This window comes from Ruditapes philippinarum, unplaced genomic scaffold, assembly GCF_026571515.1.
Source record: "Ruditapes philippinarum isolate M1 unplaced genomic scaffold, ASM2657151v2 ctg424_1_1_1_1, whole genome shotgun sequence".
Lineage (NCBI taxonomy): Eukaryota > Metazoa > Mollusca > Bivalvia > Venerida > Veneridae > Ruditapes > Ruditapes philippinarum.
Genome location: NW_026853051.1, coordinates 140,163 through 158,837, shown reverse-complemented (window position 1 = coordinate 158,837; position 18,675 = coordinate 140,163). Strand labels below are relative to the sequence as shown.

Below are 18,675 nucleotides of genomic sequence, written 5' to 3'. Positions count from 1 at the left end.
GACCATTGTTACAATTGACTGAATGCATTTCACAGGTATTTTTCTAAGCTGGACTTTCCCAATTTTCTCAAATATTATACATAAATTTGTATGTCATAAGAAAAATTGGTATTATTGAAAAATTGAACTTTTTTATCAGTGTTTGTAGCTTCCTGCATTAAGCTTGCTGCTTCTTAAATAAACAAAACATAATAGACTCAACCAAAACAAGCGCCTGCTTCTTCACCTAACTATGTAGTTGCATGACCATGATTAGCAATTTAGCAAACCAAATCTAAGAGATAAACCTATTGTAAAAATAATACTATGACCACAGCAGATTTCGTACAGAAAATATAACACTGACTGGGACATAATAATAATATAATGGGTTGACAACTGGGAATTAGTGTGACATTATAATTATCTTAATTGCTGATATTTTATGAAATGGTCTTCACATAATTATCTTGTTACGGAAAATCAATGAAATTTTTATAATGGCAGTGATAACTTTTTTATTATTTAATTGGTTTATCATCTGTCGATACTTGAATCATTATAGTAGCTGCTTATCCCACTATATAACATCCCTGGCATTTACAATGAGTAATTTTTAATGCTGCTGATTGGGGCATTTTAATATATATGTAATCTTAGACAGCTGGACATAGGTATATGTTAACATGTACATTGTGTATTATAATAAACATAATTATCATCTCTTAACATGTACATGCTGTGTGTAAACTCCTTCAAGTTTGGTCTCTGAGAGTTCATCATTGAATTTTCTCAGCTGCTTTGAAGCTAGCTTTCTTTGCTTTAGTTAATAACCTGTTGCTAGGTTACCTTTAAGAGGGCTCATTAGATGTGGTGAACATAGATAACATATTTACATATAATACACAATATGTACTGTTAATGCAATACATAAAGATTGTACTAGGCAATCTTATTTGGGGTAAACTTGATAATAATTTTCAGACTTGATGTAGTACACATTTTTTGTCATGCCGGATGCAATATGGCTAGATAAAACATCATAAAAGGTTGGAGGTCAAATTTTGAGTGATACAAACTTGTCACTTGTCCTCCCACATTATAAAACCTTGATAATACTCCTATTTCATTTGTTTACATTAGATAAGGCAAGTGTGTTATGATCGATTATTGAAACATAGTTTATCTTTAATTAAAGCAGCATGTCTTCAGATTCATACTAATTTTCATGAAAATTTTTTAAAAAGTAAAATATTATGAAGTGAACAAAGAGATTAATTTACACACAGCAATCAGCACGTAGAATCCATCCATGCAATTTATCCAAAAGGAGGTCAAAATAATGCAAAAATAGCCCTTACTGCTTAAGTAACGCATTAGAAATATTGTGAAAAATACTGCAAAATTGGTCTTTAATCGAACATGACATTGTAAAATTGATTGCTTGAATTTTGATTTTTTTTTTACTTTTCTTAAAATCTTAGTACATTTTTCTCAAGTTTGAATTTCTTGAAATAGTTTGGCTATTCATGAGGCATGCATCTTTAAATGTAAATGGAGTTTGAAAAAAAACATCAATGTTTCAGTTGTTAAATGAAAAATTCACTTTGGGAAAAATATTTGATTTTATTTGACTCAATGAATGACATTAATTTATTGAAGTTGAAACATAACACTTGGTCACAAGGATGAAGAAGCTTTTACTGGTCAGTGCTTATATTATTTGACCTGAACTAATCATGCACTGCAGTTAAAAAAATGTCCTTTCCATTCACCTGTCATTACAGTTTAATGTTATATATATTATAGATGACTATTTGTGGTGGATAGAAAAGTGCTGTTTATTAATGACTTGGCTTTTCTCCAATTTTACAATTTATATTGATCAAATTATATCAAATTCATTTAATAGTGAAGTGATGAAAAGCAGGTAAACATTCCAATTGATAAAAGGAGAGAGGGGAAATAGAACTGTCAAATTTAGTTATATACATTTGATGATAGGTTAGAGGTCACATATATACATGAGCTGACATGTCTTAGTATAAAAAAAGGACTAGATTGATATATTGTAAATACTAAAATCTTGCTGGGAAATTGCTATCATTTATGTGCATGATTAAATATAACTGAAAAAATGTTGCTTTATTTTTTTGATAAAAGTGCAATTGGTCTTCTGCACTGTTATGGGAGCATATTGAAATTGTTCTCTAGCTTCTGTCAGCAATCAAGAGGGCCTAAATAGTAACTAATTCTACCTCATAATGTACCGACTGATCATAGTCAAAAGTCATGACAAATAATGGTTTTATCCAGATTGAAAGCTACTGTAGACAAGTCAAGATGCATGGTTAGCCCGTTTAGCCTTTTACATTAGACCATTCTGCAGGCTATATACATAACTTTTAGTTACATATACTTTAGAATTAAAATATGATATTATATATGGGGAACAATTTGAAATTGTTATATTTTTGTAAATGACTTATATATAATATATGGTACTGTACATATAAGAAATTAACATTTATATAGGCTGATTATATTAGATACAATAAGTTATTTTAGTTTGTAGTCAGATTTCTGTTTCTCACAGTATAATTTCAATGTTGAAATGTAATATTGCACCAATCTGTTTACTAAAACTCCTATTGCCTCACACATATATACAATTACATACACTTTTATCCAGATTTCACTTAACTTAAATAATACAGATACATTTAAGAAGATATTGTTATACATGGTTTGTTGAGGTTTTATAGGGTAAATTTTAAGTCAAGCGTGAACTGACAAGAATGTTAAAAGCATAATTATAATATTTATGTGTTATAAAAATATAACATGTTTATCAAAATGGCTTTTCTTAACCTTGTCTTTATAAGGGTTATGTGAAAAAAGCTTTTTAAGACGAACGTTTTGTATAAAATAATGTTGTGTAATATTATTTGAAACTTAAATTTTCTGTTTGGATTCCTTAAGTACATTGACAATATATAAAACCACCACCATGAAAGCCGTTTTAGCATAATATAAATCAGTTGTATAACACAGGTAAAAATATCTGCCGATTAAGCAAAATCATTACCTATACAATAATCAAATAAAAGCAAAAGTTTCAGTATGATCTTGTTTTGAAATTGTGCCATTTTGTAAGAGAAAGAGAAAAGAGTAGGGGGGCGTTTAGTTTTAGCAAAATCCAGGTAAATTTGAGTCATGAAAGTAGACAGAAGTCTAACTGATCATAGTGTATAGAACTCTTTTAGAAATGTTGGCAAGTGATGAGAGTCAAGAAAATGGTTTTCAGGTCTGGGAAAACATACATACCGATATTGATAAACACATGAACTTACACCTGAGGTGAAATTTTTACATATTTGCTGTACCAACTACCAGAAGTGTTATAATACCCGGGGGTTACAATATGTTTCAACTTTGTACATTAATATCAGTATTCAGAAAAAACTAAAATATCAATGAGTTTTCATAATGTTATTAGTAAAATAAATTCCTCTGCACAAGAAGAAAGTTTAATATATGGCCAACTGTATGATTTTCAAGGCCACAAGTTTAAGAAAATATAGCTTATGAATTCATTAACACAACATACTCAAATTATATCAATTAGATCAAGGCTCAGATGATAAAGTTAATTAAGACTCTACCAACCAAGAAATGAAGATAATTAATTCCAATATTTTTTGCTCATTATAAATTTTAGTTGTTTATGTTAGTTTCTGGTGTATATTATAAGTAATGTTTATGTTACACACACTTAAAGCTGTCCAAATGTTTTTATTACAATAGGACAAACTCTGGGGACAATTAAGTGCATCGGTTTTATGAACATTTTGATGACATTTTGACAGACATCATCCATGTTGACCTTGGACCTGCATATTTTTATTGATAACTTAAATGCTTTTTCCTAACAAAATACATGTACATTAATTATACTTTGTTTGCATAAAATTATCATAACTTTTAGGACTGTTCATGTTTTTAATTAACTGATAGTTTTAATGAAATATACAGACATGAGTTACAATTCAAATTACCTGAAGCCCTTCCCCCATAATAAATAGTTGAATCCCACGCCCACTTAAAAAAATTTTTACAGTGGATTTTAAATTTGGATTTGCAAGGATTTGTAACTTTATATCAAATTAAAACTGTGAATATAGAGTTGTATTAGGTCTAAATAGTGATATATTAACAAGTTTAAATTACCCCTAGTTTCCAGGAAGTTAATAATTGCAACTGTATTATATTGCATGTATTTCATATTATAGTTATACATTTAAAAACGGATATCATATTTTAAGATTAAATATTGATCATAATATTGAACAGTCAAGACTTGTGTTTACTTTCAAACTTCATTTGTGCAAGGCATATTTACTTTGTAATATAAACATATCATTGAGTCAAGTTTGGTTTTTAATATTAATATCTGAGTATTTGATTTACTTCAAGTTCCATAAAATATGCAGGAATTCAAACATGAAGTAGATTTTTCCTGCTTTTAATTTTTGCTGAGCCAGAAAACAGAACTGAAACTCTCTGTGGATTTATTGATGAATAAAACATTACAGTAGCCTATTAACATCTGAATTCTATAACTGATATACAATGTAGCTATAAAGTTTGGTATTCATTGATGTAGTAATATAAAATCATATAATACCAGACATATATCTATCCTTATTTGTGTTTCTGGAATGTGTGAATGCTACTACATCAAAGTCACTGTGGAAGTGAGTTTGCCCAACATAGTGATTGCAACATTATATTTAATGAGTCTTTGAGTTTGTGGGCTGTTTTATGTGCTGTATATATTTCTGCAAGTCATTTAGTGTGAATATGTTGATGATCAGTGTATATAATATACTGTTGTATATGCATTTTTAAAATTAGATATTATATCCCACATTGTTGAATTTAGTAAAGCAGGTGCAATATTGGGCAATATAGACCTGGGCCAACATTTTCTTTATTTTTTTAATGATTCAAATGATTCAATGATTTAACATTCATGCCAAAACTTGCTAATTTGCATTATAGAATACAAAATGTTTTGACCATCGTCCAAATTGCTGCCCCCTAATCACCATTATAAGCATGCAAGTGACTTAAAGGACCAGCTATGCCTATTTATGCCTTACTAACATGGTTATTTATACTGAGTGTTTATTGTTAAATAGATACTACATATATATTTACATGCTGAGTTTTCTTCATATATCTTACTATTTCTTTCAACTTAGTACTTTTTTGGCTTATATTGTGTGATCACTATTGGTAGGTCTTCTGGGATCCTACATGTTTACCGGACAATCAGTTTACCGGACAAAATCTATTCCTGTCAAAATTTTTTTTAATAAGGCTTTGTTTTTTGCTTCGATTAAAAAAATCATCCGGTCTTAATCGTACACACACTTTCTATTTCAAAGTAAATAACAACAAAACCACTCTCAGGTTAATTTTGTTGATTCAGTTCTTTATTTACTAACATGCCCTTATGTTTACTAGTTATTCCATGACCTGGTCATGCGGGGGAATAATCTGTTCTGCGCATTCCCGAATATTGAGGCCCTTAATGGGTTATTTTAGATAGGTTACCTCAGGAGACAATCGTAACATATTTTAATGATAAAAAGTAACTTTAAATTTCGTTTAAACAATATCTCGTTGTTGTCTTTTACAAAGAAATGCAAATTAAAAAACATATACGGAAACGGGTTACGCCCATGGGAGGAAACTCTACATGAAATGTACAAAAAATAGACTTTATGGCTTTTGCAACATCCTACATGATGACCAAAAGGAAACTGTATGAGAAAGAACAGAATTCCATTTGAATATCAAAATGTGTCATACGTTTAAGGATCATTTAAGGATCATGAAGAATCAATACGTTAATTGAGTTAATAGTGTTAATTTCAATTACACCCCTACATTGGCCTCTTCTTAACAAGCATGACTGCCGTGTCTATTTTAGTGACATACTGGGTTTTTCCAGCATCTTAACTTTGCCATTCAATAGTCGTAGTTTCCTTTCTTAATTTCAATTTAAGACTTCAAAAAATTTTGAAACACAATGTCCGGTAAATTGAGTTGTTTACACGATTTTTTCCTCTTTTAAGGCCCTACTTTAAAGACACTTTTCTACGGTCAAATGTATAATTCTATGTTTGATAAAGAAATGCTTACGTATATTAAGAACTCACAATTATTTGGGTAAAATTTCATTCTTTTTTATTATTTTAAATAAAAGTTACAGCGAAAAAACATCATATTTTGTCCGGTAATATGTAGGATCCCAGTATAGATCATCGACATACTGCCTAGGTTTGAAAGTTGCTCCTGAACTTAAATATCTAAAATGACATTCTGACATAATGCAATAAATAATAAAGTATTACAAATCTAGCTACTTGGCATGACTACACAGTAAACAGGATATAAGAGGGCCATTCTAAGATCACACATAACAAAAACAGATGTTGTTTCTAGAGTTAATTACAGAACCTCTCACACACATAACATGTTCTGAAGAGTTGATATATAAGTTTGGTATTCTCTACTTACCAATTAGGTGTATAATTGCTTTATAGATTACTGTTTTTTTTGACAAAATTAGGATTCTACCTAGTAACATTTTAAGTGCACAATTGTGCTATTTTTTACTTGCAACACTTTGCAGTGAAATATTCATATACAACCTTTGACTGTTTTAATATTCAAAGTAATGGTGCATATATGATACTCTTTATATTTTTTTAATTTTGAGTTTGAGCACTTATTGAAACTATTCATTTGGTTCAAGATATCCCCTACTTACCATAGTTACCAGGTGACATGCACCATAGAAATTTACATATAGTTAATTACAACTAACAGTTTATTATATAGAGTAAACATTGCATGAGCAGTGTTGATGCTGATGATAACAATGCAAGATGTGGTGTTAAAATCTGTTTATTTCTTACCTTTCTTAATGTATGCAATATGATGTAAAGTCTCACTCTAAATAGATAGATCTGTTGATTTTTATGGAATGAAAACTTCTAACATTGATCATACAACTATATATAAGACAGATTGAAGGGACATTAAGGCTGTTGGGTGGGGTTGTAACTTGTATGTCATAGCAAGGACTGCGTGGTATTTATAATACATTGATATATGATATCTTCTGTGATTCATGATGACTCAGATTCCAGGAATTATATGTGATGTTAACTTACCTTGATAACAAAATTTATAAACTAAACAAACATGGCAAGCATCATTCAACAATACATCACACTGATTCTACTTACACCACAGGCATTGCAAGATCTTTTTGAAAATTGTAACACTTTTATAGCCCTTTTCAATAAAGCTTCTTTTTTTTAAAGTATCACTAATTTCATAGTTGAAGTTGTTTAGTCCCTTGAAGAAGAATAAGAGTTTTCACATACAATATTATTATATCTTTTCACCCCAACATTATTTTATGAGTTATGATGTGGTTCAATACACAGGGTTAAAAAGTTAATTTAATAATGAATGATTTTATATGATACCTAGGAGTAATGGTTCAGGTTTGATTACTTTACTATTGAAGTGGAAAATAAAAGTCAAATATAAAAACTGTAAGTTGTGTAGAGGAACTGTTGGCATTTTATACAGCCATCTATGTCACCTTTTCTAATTACCCAACCATTAGGTTTAGGTAATGGATGATTAATTCTACCAAGTCAGGCATAGATTATCAGTGTTTTCTCTCAGAAATGGTTGTTAAAATCCGTTATCAGCTAGAAACAATTAATGATAACATATTAGCCAGAATGTATTGTTCTCAATGCCAAGAACATAAAGTCATTAATTACAGTCAGATATGTCAGGTATTGTACTCCCTGCTGTAGGTTCAGGGTTGTTTACTGATATAAGACAGGTGTTACATGTTTCATACTAATATTTACTTTTATTCTCCCTGACTGGTGAGCTGGATTGCATCTTAGTGCATCAGATCTGCTGCTTTATCTACAAATATCAGCTGTTTTGAAATGATCTATTAGTAATAAACACACTTTCTGTAACCTTCTTCAGACATGAAACAAATTACCTTGAATGCTAGTGGTGGTGATGGCAGGGTTGAGCAGTGCCTTGGCTTTTATCAGTCGTCCAGGCAGACTGGCCAGTATCCATCATATATTATTTCTTGCATGGCTTACAAATTTTAGTACTTTGCTTTCTTATTCCATTTCTTAAAATGTTGTTTTATATTTTATGATATCATTTTAAATGTAGGGAAGGCAGTATTTTCCATAGTTAAGCTAGGAACAGCCTGACAACTTGGCATATATACTCCATTTGGATTATATGTGAACTATAGTTATAGTTACAAATATATGTACATTAACATCACAGAGCTTACATCTATATAATTTATGTTTCAGGAAATTTGTGATGACCCCAAGTATGTCACTGGTGGGGCTAGTAGGTTTGATGTCCAACAGGGTGAACTTGGTATGTATATTGCACATCATTTGTCATTTATTACTTTGTACTAAACATACCTCACTTAGAATGATCAAATATAATTTATGAGTAAATCATTGGTCATGTTACATGACATAAAATATTATAATAATAACATAGTTGTATGAATGTACTAGTATCTTGACAATTTCTTCTGGCATGTCTTCTGCCTGATTCATAAGAGGGGCCAGGTCTTTTAATATACTAAATTACTAATATATATGGATAAAACATTCACTTCCTGGTTGCTCAAACATTAGCATGTATTTTCATGTAGAGCAACGGTGGGTAATATCGACCCTTTAACGCGATACTATTCAATGAAATGTTGATTTAAGAATTTAGTAGCATATGACCTAAGCGTATGAACCAGCTTTTTCTATTGGTTGTTTCCAACCAATACGGTCGTCCGTTTTACCTTCTTAATGTCAGTGGCATATGTTTCCAATATACACGTGACACTGTCAGTATCGACCCCTTTCGGCTAATATCGACCCCCTTTCAATTTTTTAAAAATAAACACAATTCAAGGTTAAGATTTAAAAGAAAATGTATCGTTAATAACAAGTGCGATTATCAACCCAACAATTTCATTATAATTATACTACATGTACATAATTTATGTTTATTAAATATAAACAAGGCCTTAACACATATCAGGCAGTTTATAAACCTCTAAAACATGATGAATAACTTTTTTTTAAACTAAGAATACAAACGCAAATTACACTTGAAGATATCTATTTCATTCTCTTTTTTTCTTTTCAATTTCAATTTATCTTAAATATAACAGTTTCAAGCAACAACAACAAAAACAACAGTTGCATATGCACGAGTTCATTTCACTCACACGCATTGCACACAAAGACAAACGTGCTTTGATTGACCTCTGAATCTGTGTAGCCGGCACACACTACAAGCCATTGCCGACAACATGATTCACATGAAATCCATTTTTCTTGTAATTCTTCAGAAGATCTCCAGGTTTTGCATACAGGACAAACATCGACAAAGCTCTCCTCAAAATCATCACTGTCGTGATCCATGTATGGAATATCCATATCTGACATATCTGTGTCAGATTCGGAGCTATAAGTTACCTTTTTACTCTTTGAGTTTTGCTTCTTTGGTTTTGATGATAATTTCTTTTTAAGGTTTTCCTGTTTTTCTCGCTCGCGTCTTTCTTTCTCTTCTTCTTTCTGTTTTCTTTTAAGTTCTCTCTGACACTTTCTTTCTTCCTTCAACCTCGCTAATTCTTTCTTACGATCTTCTCTTTCTTTCAACATACTTAATGCTTCATCCCCTGATAACGCTTTCGGCAACTTATGCCGGAGCTGAACAATTTTCTTTTTTGGTTTTACTTCTGGCACACGTAAGTATTGAAATGCAGAAGATACCGTTGCCGGGTTTTTTGATAGACCTTTGGATGAAGAAGGTTGGGGAATAGGCAGTAAAGGACAAACGACTGATGATACAGCATCTGAAGTATTAACCGCAGGGGACACAAGGGTGTTTGATTGTATTATAGCAGAAATAGGACTGGCAGGAAAGACTACTGAATGAGTGCTTACAGGCAGTTGTTGTGCAGTGTCAACAAATTGGGAATTTACGTCGGGTTTTACATACGTGTTACTAGACGTAATTGAAATATCATTGTTGACAGTAGAAAGGGTAACCGTGCTTGATAAAGAGCCTACTACATTGACAATCACATCGGATACATGGCTTTAATTTGCAGCTTCAACAGAGTTTGATTCAGAATCAGTAACAGTGTTTTGCGTTACTGTTTGAGTGTTAGAAACTAATTTAGCAGGACCAAGTTTTGTCTTGTCTATACCTTCGGGACTAAAGGGAAACAAACCTGATCTACGAAAGCCATTTGCGGCATTTTGGAAGGTAGCTACCTTACTCCAAGCTTGCTTAAATATGCCTGGAAAGTCTTTCTTTGTGACCGCCTGGCCAATGTTTGACATTTGCCAGGTTTTCACAGCCGCTTGCCAGGCGGACTTCAAGGGTGAGAAGAGTCCTACATCGGCTGCCTGCATGAGATGTGTAGCATTTGGCAAAAGACAATACAATATAATTAGATGATCTTTACAAAATTGAGCAGCCTCTAGTGTCATGTGGGTGGAATGTCCGTCCACAAAGAGGAGTACAGGACGTGCAATATTTTTTTTAATTAAGGACTGGTCAAGGACTTTTAGAAACTCAACAAAAGTGTCCGAAGTCATCCAACCATTAGGGGTTGTCGTATAAATGGCTTCCGGGAAACCTGCTAAACCAACATCACGGAGTCTTTCCCCAGGAAAAAGAATCATTGGTGGCAGGTATTCCCCAAAGCCATTGAAGCCAGCCATAACAGTAATTTGCATTTTAGTGCTAGCTACAACATTATATACATGTTTTGCACCAGACGGAGCCAAAACTTTGCCAGGTTTTACTGACAGCGGGAAACCGCTTTCATCAGCATTGTAAAGACGGCGCGGGTCTTTTAATAATGCATCATAAGTGTCAGGAAACTCCTTTTGTAAATACATATAAACACCAGTATACCAATTATTTACTTTTTCTATTGTAACTGCCGCGCGCTCATGCCCCAGAGACATAGGCTTTCTAAATGCCATCTCAGGATGACGCCTTTGAAAGCCAACAAACCAGTCCTTACCCGGTAGATTATCACGGAAAGGTGTTTCGCGTCCGTCGAGGGTTAAAATATGCTGGACTTCATAAACAAACTCCTTCTTTGTAAGCGGGTAACCAATATCACACATCAAATTAGCGTAAGCTACAAGTACGTTTTCCTCTGCCGGCGTGAGTACAGTTTTCCGTCCAAGAGAAGTAGACTCGGGTACTCGACCAGAAAGTTTGTCCAATAGCGTTGTCTTAGGTATGCCGTAAGCCTTTGCCGCCCCTTTCCTACTCATTTGGCCACTTCTAACCATCTGTATGGCTAAAGCCATTGCCTCGGGCTTGTACTGCACCCTTTTCTTAGCACAAATCTGCGATGACATTCTTTTTCAAACATATACCTGAAAATGAGAAAAAAAAGAAAATAGAAAAAAATCTATACTTTGTCAATGCAGTATATAAATTGTATGTCAGTAATATATAATGTCACTATGTGTATATTTCAAACATGTTTAGATCTAGTCATGCAAATAAGAAATATCATCTTGCCCCAGCAAAGAATCATTTCGATTACAAGTTTTATGTTATATTTTACGATGGGGTCGATATAACTAGATTTTGAAATAATATTCTGTTTATTTCGACCCCCGCGTGATCCTCTGTAAGTAAAAGCAATAACCTTGAAATCATTTTAAATCACATTTAAAGACTATATACAGTTATCCGGAGTTAAAAATATCTAAACAAACAACATTTTACAAATATGACAAGCATGAAATAATAACTCCCTCACCTTAACGGAGCTGTTTAAAACTTGTTCGATTCTACAATGGAAAATGTCGTGAATCTTATTTACTCAGAGAACATTCAAAATGGCCGCGTAAAACGTAATCGATGACATCATCAATAATAATTGATCGACAGCAAACATAACCTTAATTGTAAACTCATTAATGAAGTTTAACGGGAGGGGGTCGATATTATACGAGGGTCGGCATTACCCACCGTTGCTCTATAACAAATCTTGATAAGCCATATTCACTATAGCCTGTTCACTGAACCCCATGATACCTGTCAATATAAAACAGTACGGAATGTATTTTATCAAGAAAAAAAGTCACCAAAATAGCACATGTGAATGATTCTTTGATACAAGGTTAGGATAGAAACAATGTTTGAGATTCTTTTGTAGCCTTGCAAAAACATGTTGAGTTATTTATGAAAGAAATTATGTATAATTATACACATAACATGCAGTTTACTCTTTGTGCTTTTATCATTCAGTGCAACACCATGCCACTGTATATAGAAATATCAATGCCGAGGTTTAATGTTAACTGATAGCTGCTTTAATTGTCCTTGAAATTATCAATGAGCATTTCCCAGTAAGACTATTCCATTACAGAAATCCATAGACTGGTTACAGTATACGAAGCTGGTTAAACATTAGTTATCTATGACACACAATTCTATGTTATAACTTATATATATTTACCTTGACATGAATAGCTTGTACAGCTGTGCTGGATACACATCTTATACTTGACTGCACTTTGTGAACATCTGAAACATCATCATTTCTCCTCTTGCATACTGATGTGTATTGATTAAATATGTTGCTAAGTAATAAAATTATACACTGTGATTCATCAAGATCGTTACCTTGAAGTAATAGTACATTCCTTTTAATTGTTTTCCTTAAAATGTTGTTTTATATTTTATGATATTGGAGTTGAGGGTTTTGAACACCTAGTATCTTATGAATATAGGAGATTTTCGTTGCAATGTACATAATATATGATTATTTGAACTAATGCACATGATGTCTTAATGAAATGTGTATAATGTTCAACCATATTCTAGTGCTAGTAGATTAATGAAGTTGAGATTACATACCTGTATTTAGCATGAAAATAAAATTTCTAAGATTTCTAACTACAATGCATATGAAGATAACAAACACATTTTCAGCCCAAAATCAATTATAGGTCTTTTCAATACTAAAAGACCTCTCAATGATTTTTGCAAACTAGAATATTTTACCTGATGTAAATGTTTTAGAAGTTTTGTGTCATTGTAATCACATGTGGTAATATTGTATTTTTAGGTGATTGTTGGTTACTGGCTGCTGTTGCCTCACTCACATGTAATTCTCATCTCCTAAACAAGATCATCATTCCAGAACAAGATTTCTCTGGAGACAACTATTGTGGAGTATTTAAATTCAACTTCTGGCATCAGGTAAATATGTTAGTTCACTAGTAATGATTAAGACAGGCCGGTGTGTCCAGTGTAGAGTCAGGTAAGCTGCCGATCTGACTGTTGGCTTTTCAGTTTAAATATTTTGATATTGATGTCCACAAATAGTTAACCTCTTTATAAGCTTAAAGTAATAGTTAACCTCTTTATAAGCTTAAAGTTGACTAACTTATTTTGATTACAAAAATGTTTATCAATGATAAAATTGGTGTTTATTTAAACAGAGTTAGGTGTTTATTTAAACAGAGTTAATGGTCATCTGTTTATTTATCTTGTCTGATTAAGAAATTTTGGAGGAAGAAATATTAGTCTCTTTGTTTTTGTGATGCCAGCCACAATGCACTAAGGCAATATAATTTTATTTCCAAAGTTCAAGATGAGGAAATAAACTGCATGTATGATAAATCATTCAGGATTGTCGGCTTTCATATTGAGTCATAAATTGCTGTTGGAATTTACCCTCAGCTGTTCTGTTGCTTTCCAGATTACCTGTAGAATCAAAATATTTCAGTGACTCAAAGTTGCTGAAAATTTCTTTTAAATTTGTCAACACCTTTCATTCCATAGATGAAAATATTATTTATGCAGTTGGTTTGTTGGTTATATTATAGGGAGATTGGATTCAGGTGGTTGTTGATGACAGACTGCCCACATACTATGGCAACTTGGTGTTTATGCACTCAACAGACAAAAATGAATTCTGGAGTGCACTTCTGGAAAAAGCTTATGCTAAGTAAGTACGAAAAAAAGAATTGACAAGTATAGGCCTAGTGTTCAATGTTCACATAGTATCTATGACTTTAATCCATCATTCCTTAAATCAAAGTAACTCCCTCTCAATTAAGGAATGATAGGTTTGCATTCCTTGAAGATATTTTAGCCACAAGGTCACCACTCCTTGCTACCTGTATTGCCGTGAAGGATGGGACAAAAGATAAACAGGAACACAGAAACATTTAATTTTTCCATTGACATTTTCATTTATCAGAGAAGACAGATATTTCACTGATGAAGGTGAACATATCACATGCCTTATATGATATGATACATGTATATACATGTTTCATTAATGAAACTGTTATCCTTGTGTATCCAATATTCCAGTGTGAATGTTAATTTCCAATTTTCTCTTAGTGTTCTAGAGCACTTGGTCAGTTAATAATGTCCAATATCTAGGCTCACTTTTCTCCTACTTCAGAAGTTAATCAGGCAATGTTACGGTCAATAGGCCTTGCAGTGAGAACAAAGATTATTTTTCTTGTAGATAAGATAGCTAGCAAACATAATTGATATATAAATCAATGATTCTAATACTTTTATAACTGAACATTCACATTCATGTCTTGTTCTATGTATATATTTTTTGATGATAGTGCTTAGGTTTCAAGGTCATTTAACTTGCAGCCTGTAACTATATAATGCTATCTCTTACAAGATATATGTTAGGCTTGCACTGGACATAATATTTAAATGTACAACAAACAGTTTATAAATGCGTGGTCTGTTTGCCGTGTCTTTACTTCATCCACTACATTGTTATACCTTTGCCAAAAACATCATTTAGATGCGGACAATGCTGGTGTATATGTGAAGATGTCTGTCTATCAACTATTGTACATTCCTGTTTCACCAGTAGTCTGGCTGTAACATTGTTGTGTGTATAGTGACATATTAACATGTCTGTTATTGTAACAGTTAGACAATCAATTCTGCCCTGCTATCTGCCCTATATTGATCTAATGTTAGCCATATAAAATGTTGAAAGCAAAAAAAACAATTTTTATTTTATTTCACCTGTGTTATGACCTTATTGTATATAAAATATTCATGCTCTAATGAGTTTTTACCTGGTCTACATCGTAAATGCTTTAAATATTGTTGTTTTTTAAATGTGATAAAAAGTACTTCAAAGGAAAAACATTTTAGAGTGTTTGATATAAAATAGTGATTACATATCATTGCATAATGCAGAATCATATTATTACATAAAGTGGCTGAGAAGTTCAACATTTTTATATGTAATTCATCATTGCCATACTGCTGTTTCTCATTGACGGTAAAATACAAACCTTTACAGTGGTGACATTACCTGTTGACATTATTATGTTATATGAATAATGTTTGAAAACAATTTTGTAAAACAAGTTGTAAAATTTTTCAGACAATTCTATACAGCAATAGAATTCTATATAGCAATCTTATTATCCTAAATGATATTTTGCATAGTTGATAAAACTGTTTTAACTGATAAATGTTGATATCAATATTTTGAGAATATAACATGTATTTATGTATGTTGGTTAGGTTGAGTGGTTCGTATGAATGTCTGAAGGGAGGCAGCACAAGTGAGGCAATGGAGGACTTCACTGGTGGTGTAACAGAGTCTGTTGACCTGCAGAAAGCCCCAACTAACCTCCTCAATATTATGATGAAGGCTCATGCACGTGGCTCTCTGATGGGCTGCTCTATTGATGTAAGTATTGACTATGATGAATTAAGATACAAGAATTAACTCAAACTAACCTGACCTTTTACAACCTGCCTATTTAAATTTGTTAGATGTATATGCAGATATTGATCTGTTTATGCACTGAATACTAATTCTTGCCCTTATATAATATTACATTTGAGCCGTGTCACGACAAAACCAACATAATGGGTTTGCGACCAGCATGGATCCAGACCAGCCTGCGCATCCGCGCAGTCTGATCAGGATCCATGCTGTTCGCTTACAAACCCTATATCAAGTAGAGAAACTGATAGCGAACAGCATGGATCCTGATCAGACTACGCGGATGCGCAGGCTGGTCTGGATCCATGCTGGTCGCAAACATATTATGTTGGTTTTGTCATGACACGGCTCATTTTAAATGATAGACAGACAGCTTAAGTCACATTTTTTCTGCAGGGTTATATATATCCTAGTATTAAATGGCATGATAATCTTAGTGTGAGAAATAATATTTCCTTTTTTGCACACCTTTGGTACTTAATTATGTTGTTAAAATATACAATGTAATGCAATAAAAGAAGTATATTTGCTTAGCATTATATTTCTTTAAAATGAATGTTACATGCCATATTTGATTGCAATCAAAGTTTAATACTTAACATAAAATATGAGTTGTTTGAGTCAACAGATTAGAAGATAATAAATTAAAGATGGTATACAGGGAACAATGTTGAATATAAAATAGTAAAGTTTTAAATTACTGAATTTCAGGCTGACCCTTCACAACTTGAGGCTATATGTGATAATGGTTTGGTGATGGGACATGCTTACTCTGTCACTAGTGTGAAACTGGTAAGTTAATAGTGTCTTATATTTATAGCATATATACACGTATATACAAGTTGCTTTAACATTGAATGATACATTCAAGACAACCATTGAAATGTATGTGAAATATAATTATCTTAACTTGCCTTTAATTGCTTTTGTGCCAAAAGTTAAACATTAAGTTTGTCTTGTGTAATTAATATCTTTGGAAGTTTTTTTGGATAAACAGTATAAATTTTCACTTAAGTTATCAAATACATTTTCAGTGAACTTGAGGAATAGATACAAATAAGGCAGAACTAAAGTTTTATTGAAATGTAGCTATTCAATTTTCAGTCTGTTAAAAGCTCCAAATGAATAAACAGTATATTACATGAATGAATATTGATGATATTAAAGTGTATACATTTTGTATTCTTTACCTTGAACTGTACAGACTGAGTTTCATTGATACAATAATTACTATGATAAATTGTTAAAGGGAGAGAATAATTGTTTAATTAGTTTAAAAAAAACTATGATAAAAAGTAAACTTATATAATAGAAATTCCACTAAGAGAGGGGTAAACATACTAATTTGTTGACTTGATGCCAGTTTTGATGTGAGCTCATTATTTACTGTAATTCATCATTAATTCTCCTGTAATTCATCATTAATTCAAGTATATCCTTACACCTGGTTTTCCTATAATGATATAACATTATAACTGTTGAATCAATTACCTGTATACAGATTAATGGAAAGTTAAGGTTTTGTTTTCAAGTTTTTACAGATACACCCCAGTTGAGAATGTATATGGTATAAAAAAAATCTTGTGCATTATTATGTAAGCAGTAATGTGTTTAAGTAAACTAAGTTACATTTGTTATAGCGTTAGAACTATGAATATAGATTAAAAATAACAACACTTTTAGTGTGGAAAACAAATATGTATCTGTTACATTGTATATATGAGCGGCGTCACGACAAAACCAACATAGTGCATTTGCGACCAGCATGGATCCAGACCAGCCTGTGCATCCCCTCAGTCTGATCAGGATCCATGCTGTTTGCTTACAAGTAGAGAAACTGATAGCGAACAGCATGGATCTTGATCAGACTGCGTGGATGCGCAGGCTGGTCTGGATCCATGCTGGTCGCAAACGCACTATGTTGGTTTTGTCGTGGCATGGCTCTTATGTATTATCTCTAACATAATGATAAATTCAGGTGGAGATTCAAACCCCGAAAGTGAGTGGTAAGATCCCACTGGTACGAGTGAGGAACCCCTGGGGTAATGAGAGTGAATGGAACGGGGCATGGAGTGATAAGTAAGTATATATTTAAAATCTGAAATATGAAGGAATTTACCAAGAATTATATTAAAGAATAAGATATTTTATTATAAGTTATTTACAGTTATATGACCCTGAATTTTCATTTATATGGCTATGAATTTTCAGTGATATAACAAAAACATAATGTGAAAATTCCAAAACAACACAAACATAGCTAGTTTCAACTTTTATGACTTCTTTAGTAAGATACTATATAGCCCGTTAGACATTTATTTTCAGCTATATAGCCATTACCTGTACAGCAACATTAACTGGAAATAAACTTTTACTGAAAAATATGTAACATGAACAATATAGAAAGTTAACAATCTTAATAACATTGATAAATATATCATTTTTAGAAAAAGAATGAAAGTCAAAGAAAAAATCTTCTGGCTTTTTGTATGGTCACAAATATTAAATTTAACATCAGTACAGTATAATTACAGTTATTTTACCTAATCTTATGGTATGGTAAGTTTGTTTGCAAATTTATGCAAGTGATTTGTTTATGATGTATATGATTCTATAGTTGAATAAATATGAAATGTGAAGCATTGAACTTTAGATAAAACTAGGTCTTACCAAAGTACTAAGAATTATAGATTACAATAGAAGAAGAATAAGTGTTTGTTTTTTTGTAATGAAAGGTATCCCATTTAGCAAATACTTGAGTGTTTTTG

The 18,675-nt window shown here is 32.1% G+C and overlaps 1 protein-coding gene across 10 annotated transcripts in view; it reads left to right on the top strand.

Moving 5' to 3' along the window:
- LOC132732466 (calpain-B-like) overlaps positions 1–18,675 on the top strand; it is a 47,905-nt gene that overhangs the window by 1,472 nt on the left and 27,758 nt on the right. For all 10 annotated transcript variants that reach the window (XM_060718896.1, XM_060718959.1, XM_060718935.1 and 7 more), the window contains exons 3-8: positions 8,427–8,496; positions 13,244–13,377; positions 14,007–14,128; positions 15,700–15,868; positions 16,619–16,699; positions 17,886–17,986. In XM_060718896.1, the coding sequence (XP_060574879.1) occupies positions 8,427–8,496; positions 13,244–13,377; positions 14,007–14,128; positions 15,700–15,868; positions 16,619–16,699; positions 17,886–17,986 (677 nt within the window). The remainder of the gene's footprint in view (positions 1–8,426; positions 8,497–13,243; positions 13,378–14,006; positions 14,129–15,699; positions 15,869–16,618; positions 16,700–17,885; positions 17,987–18,675) is intronic.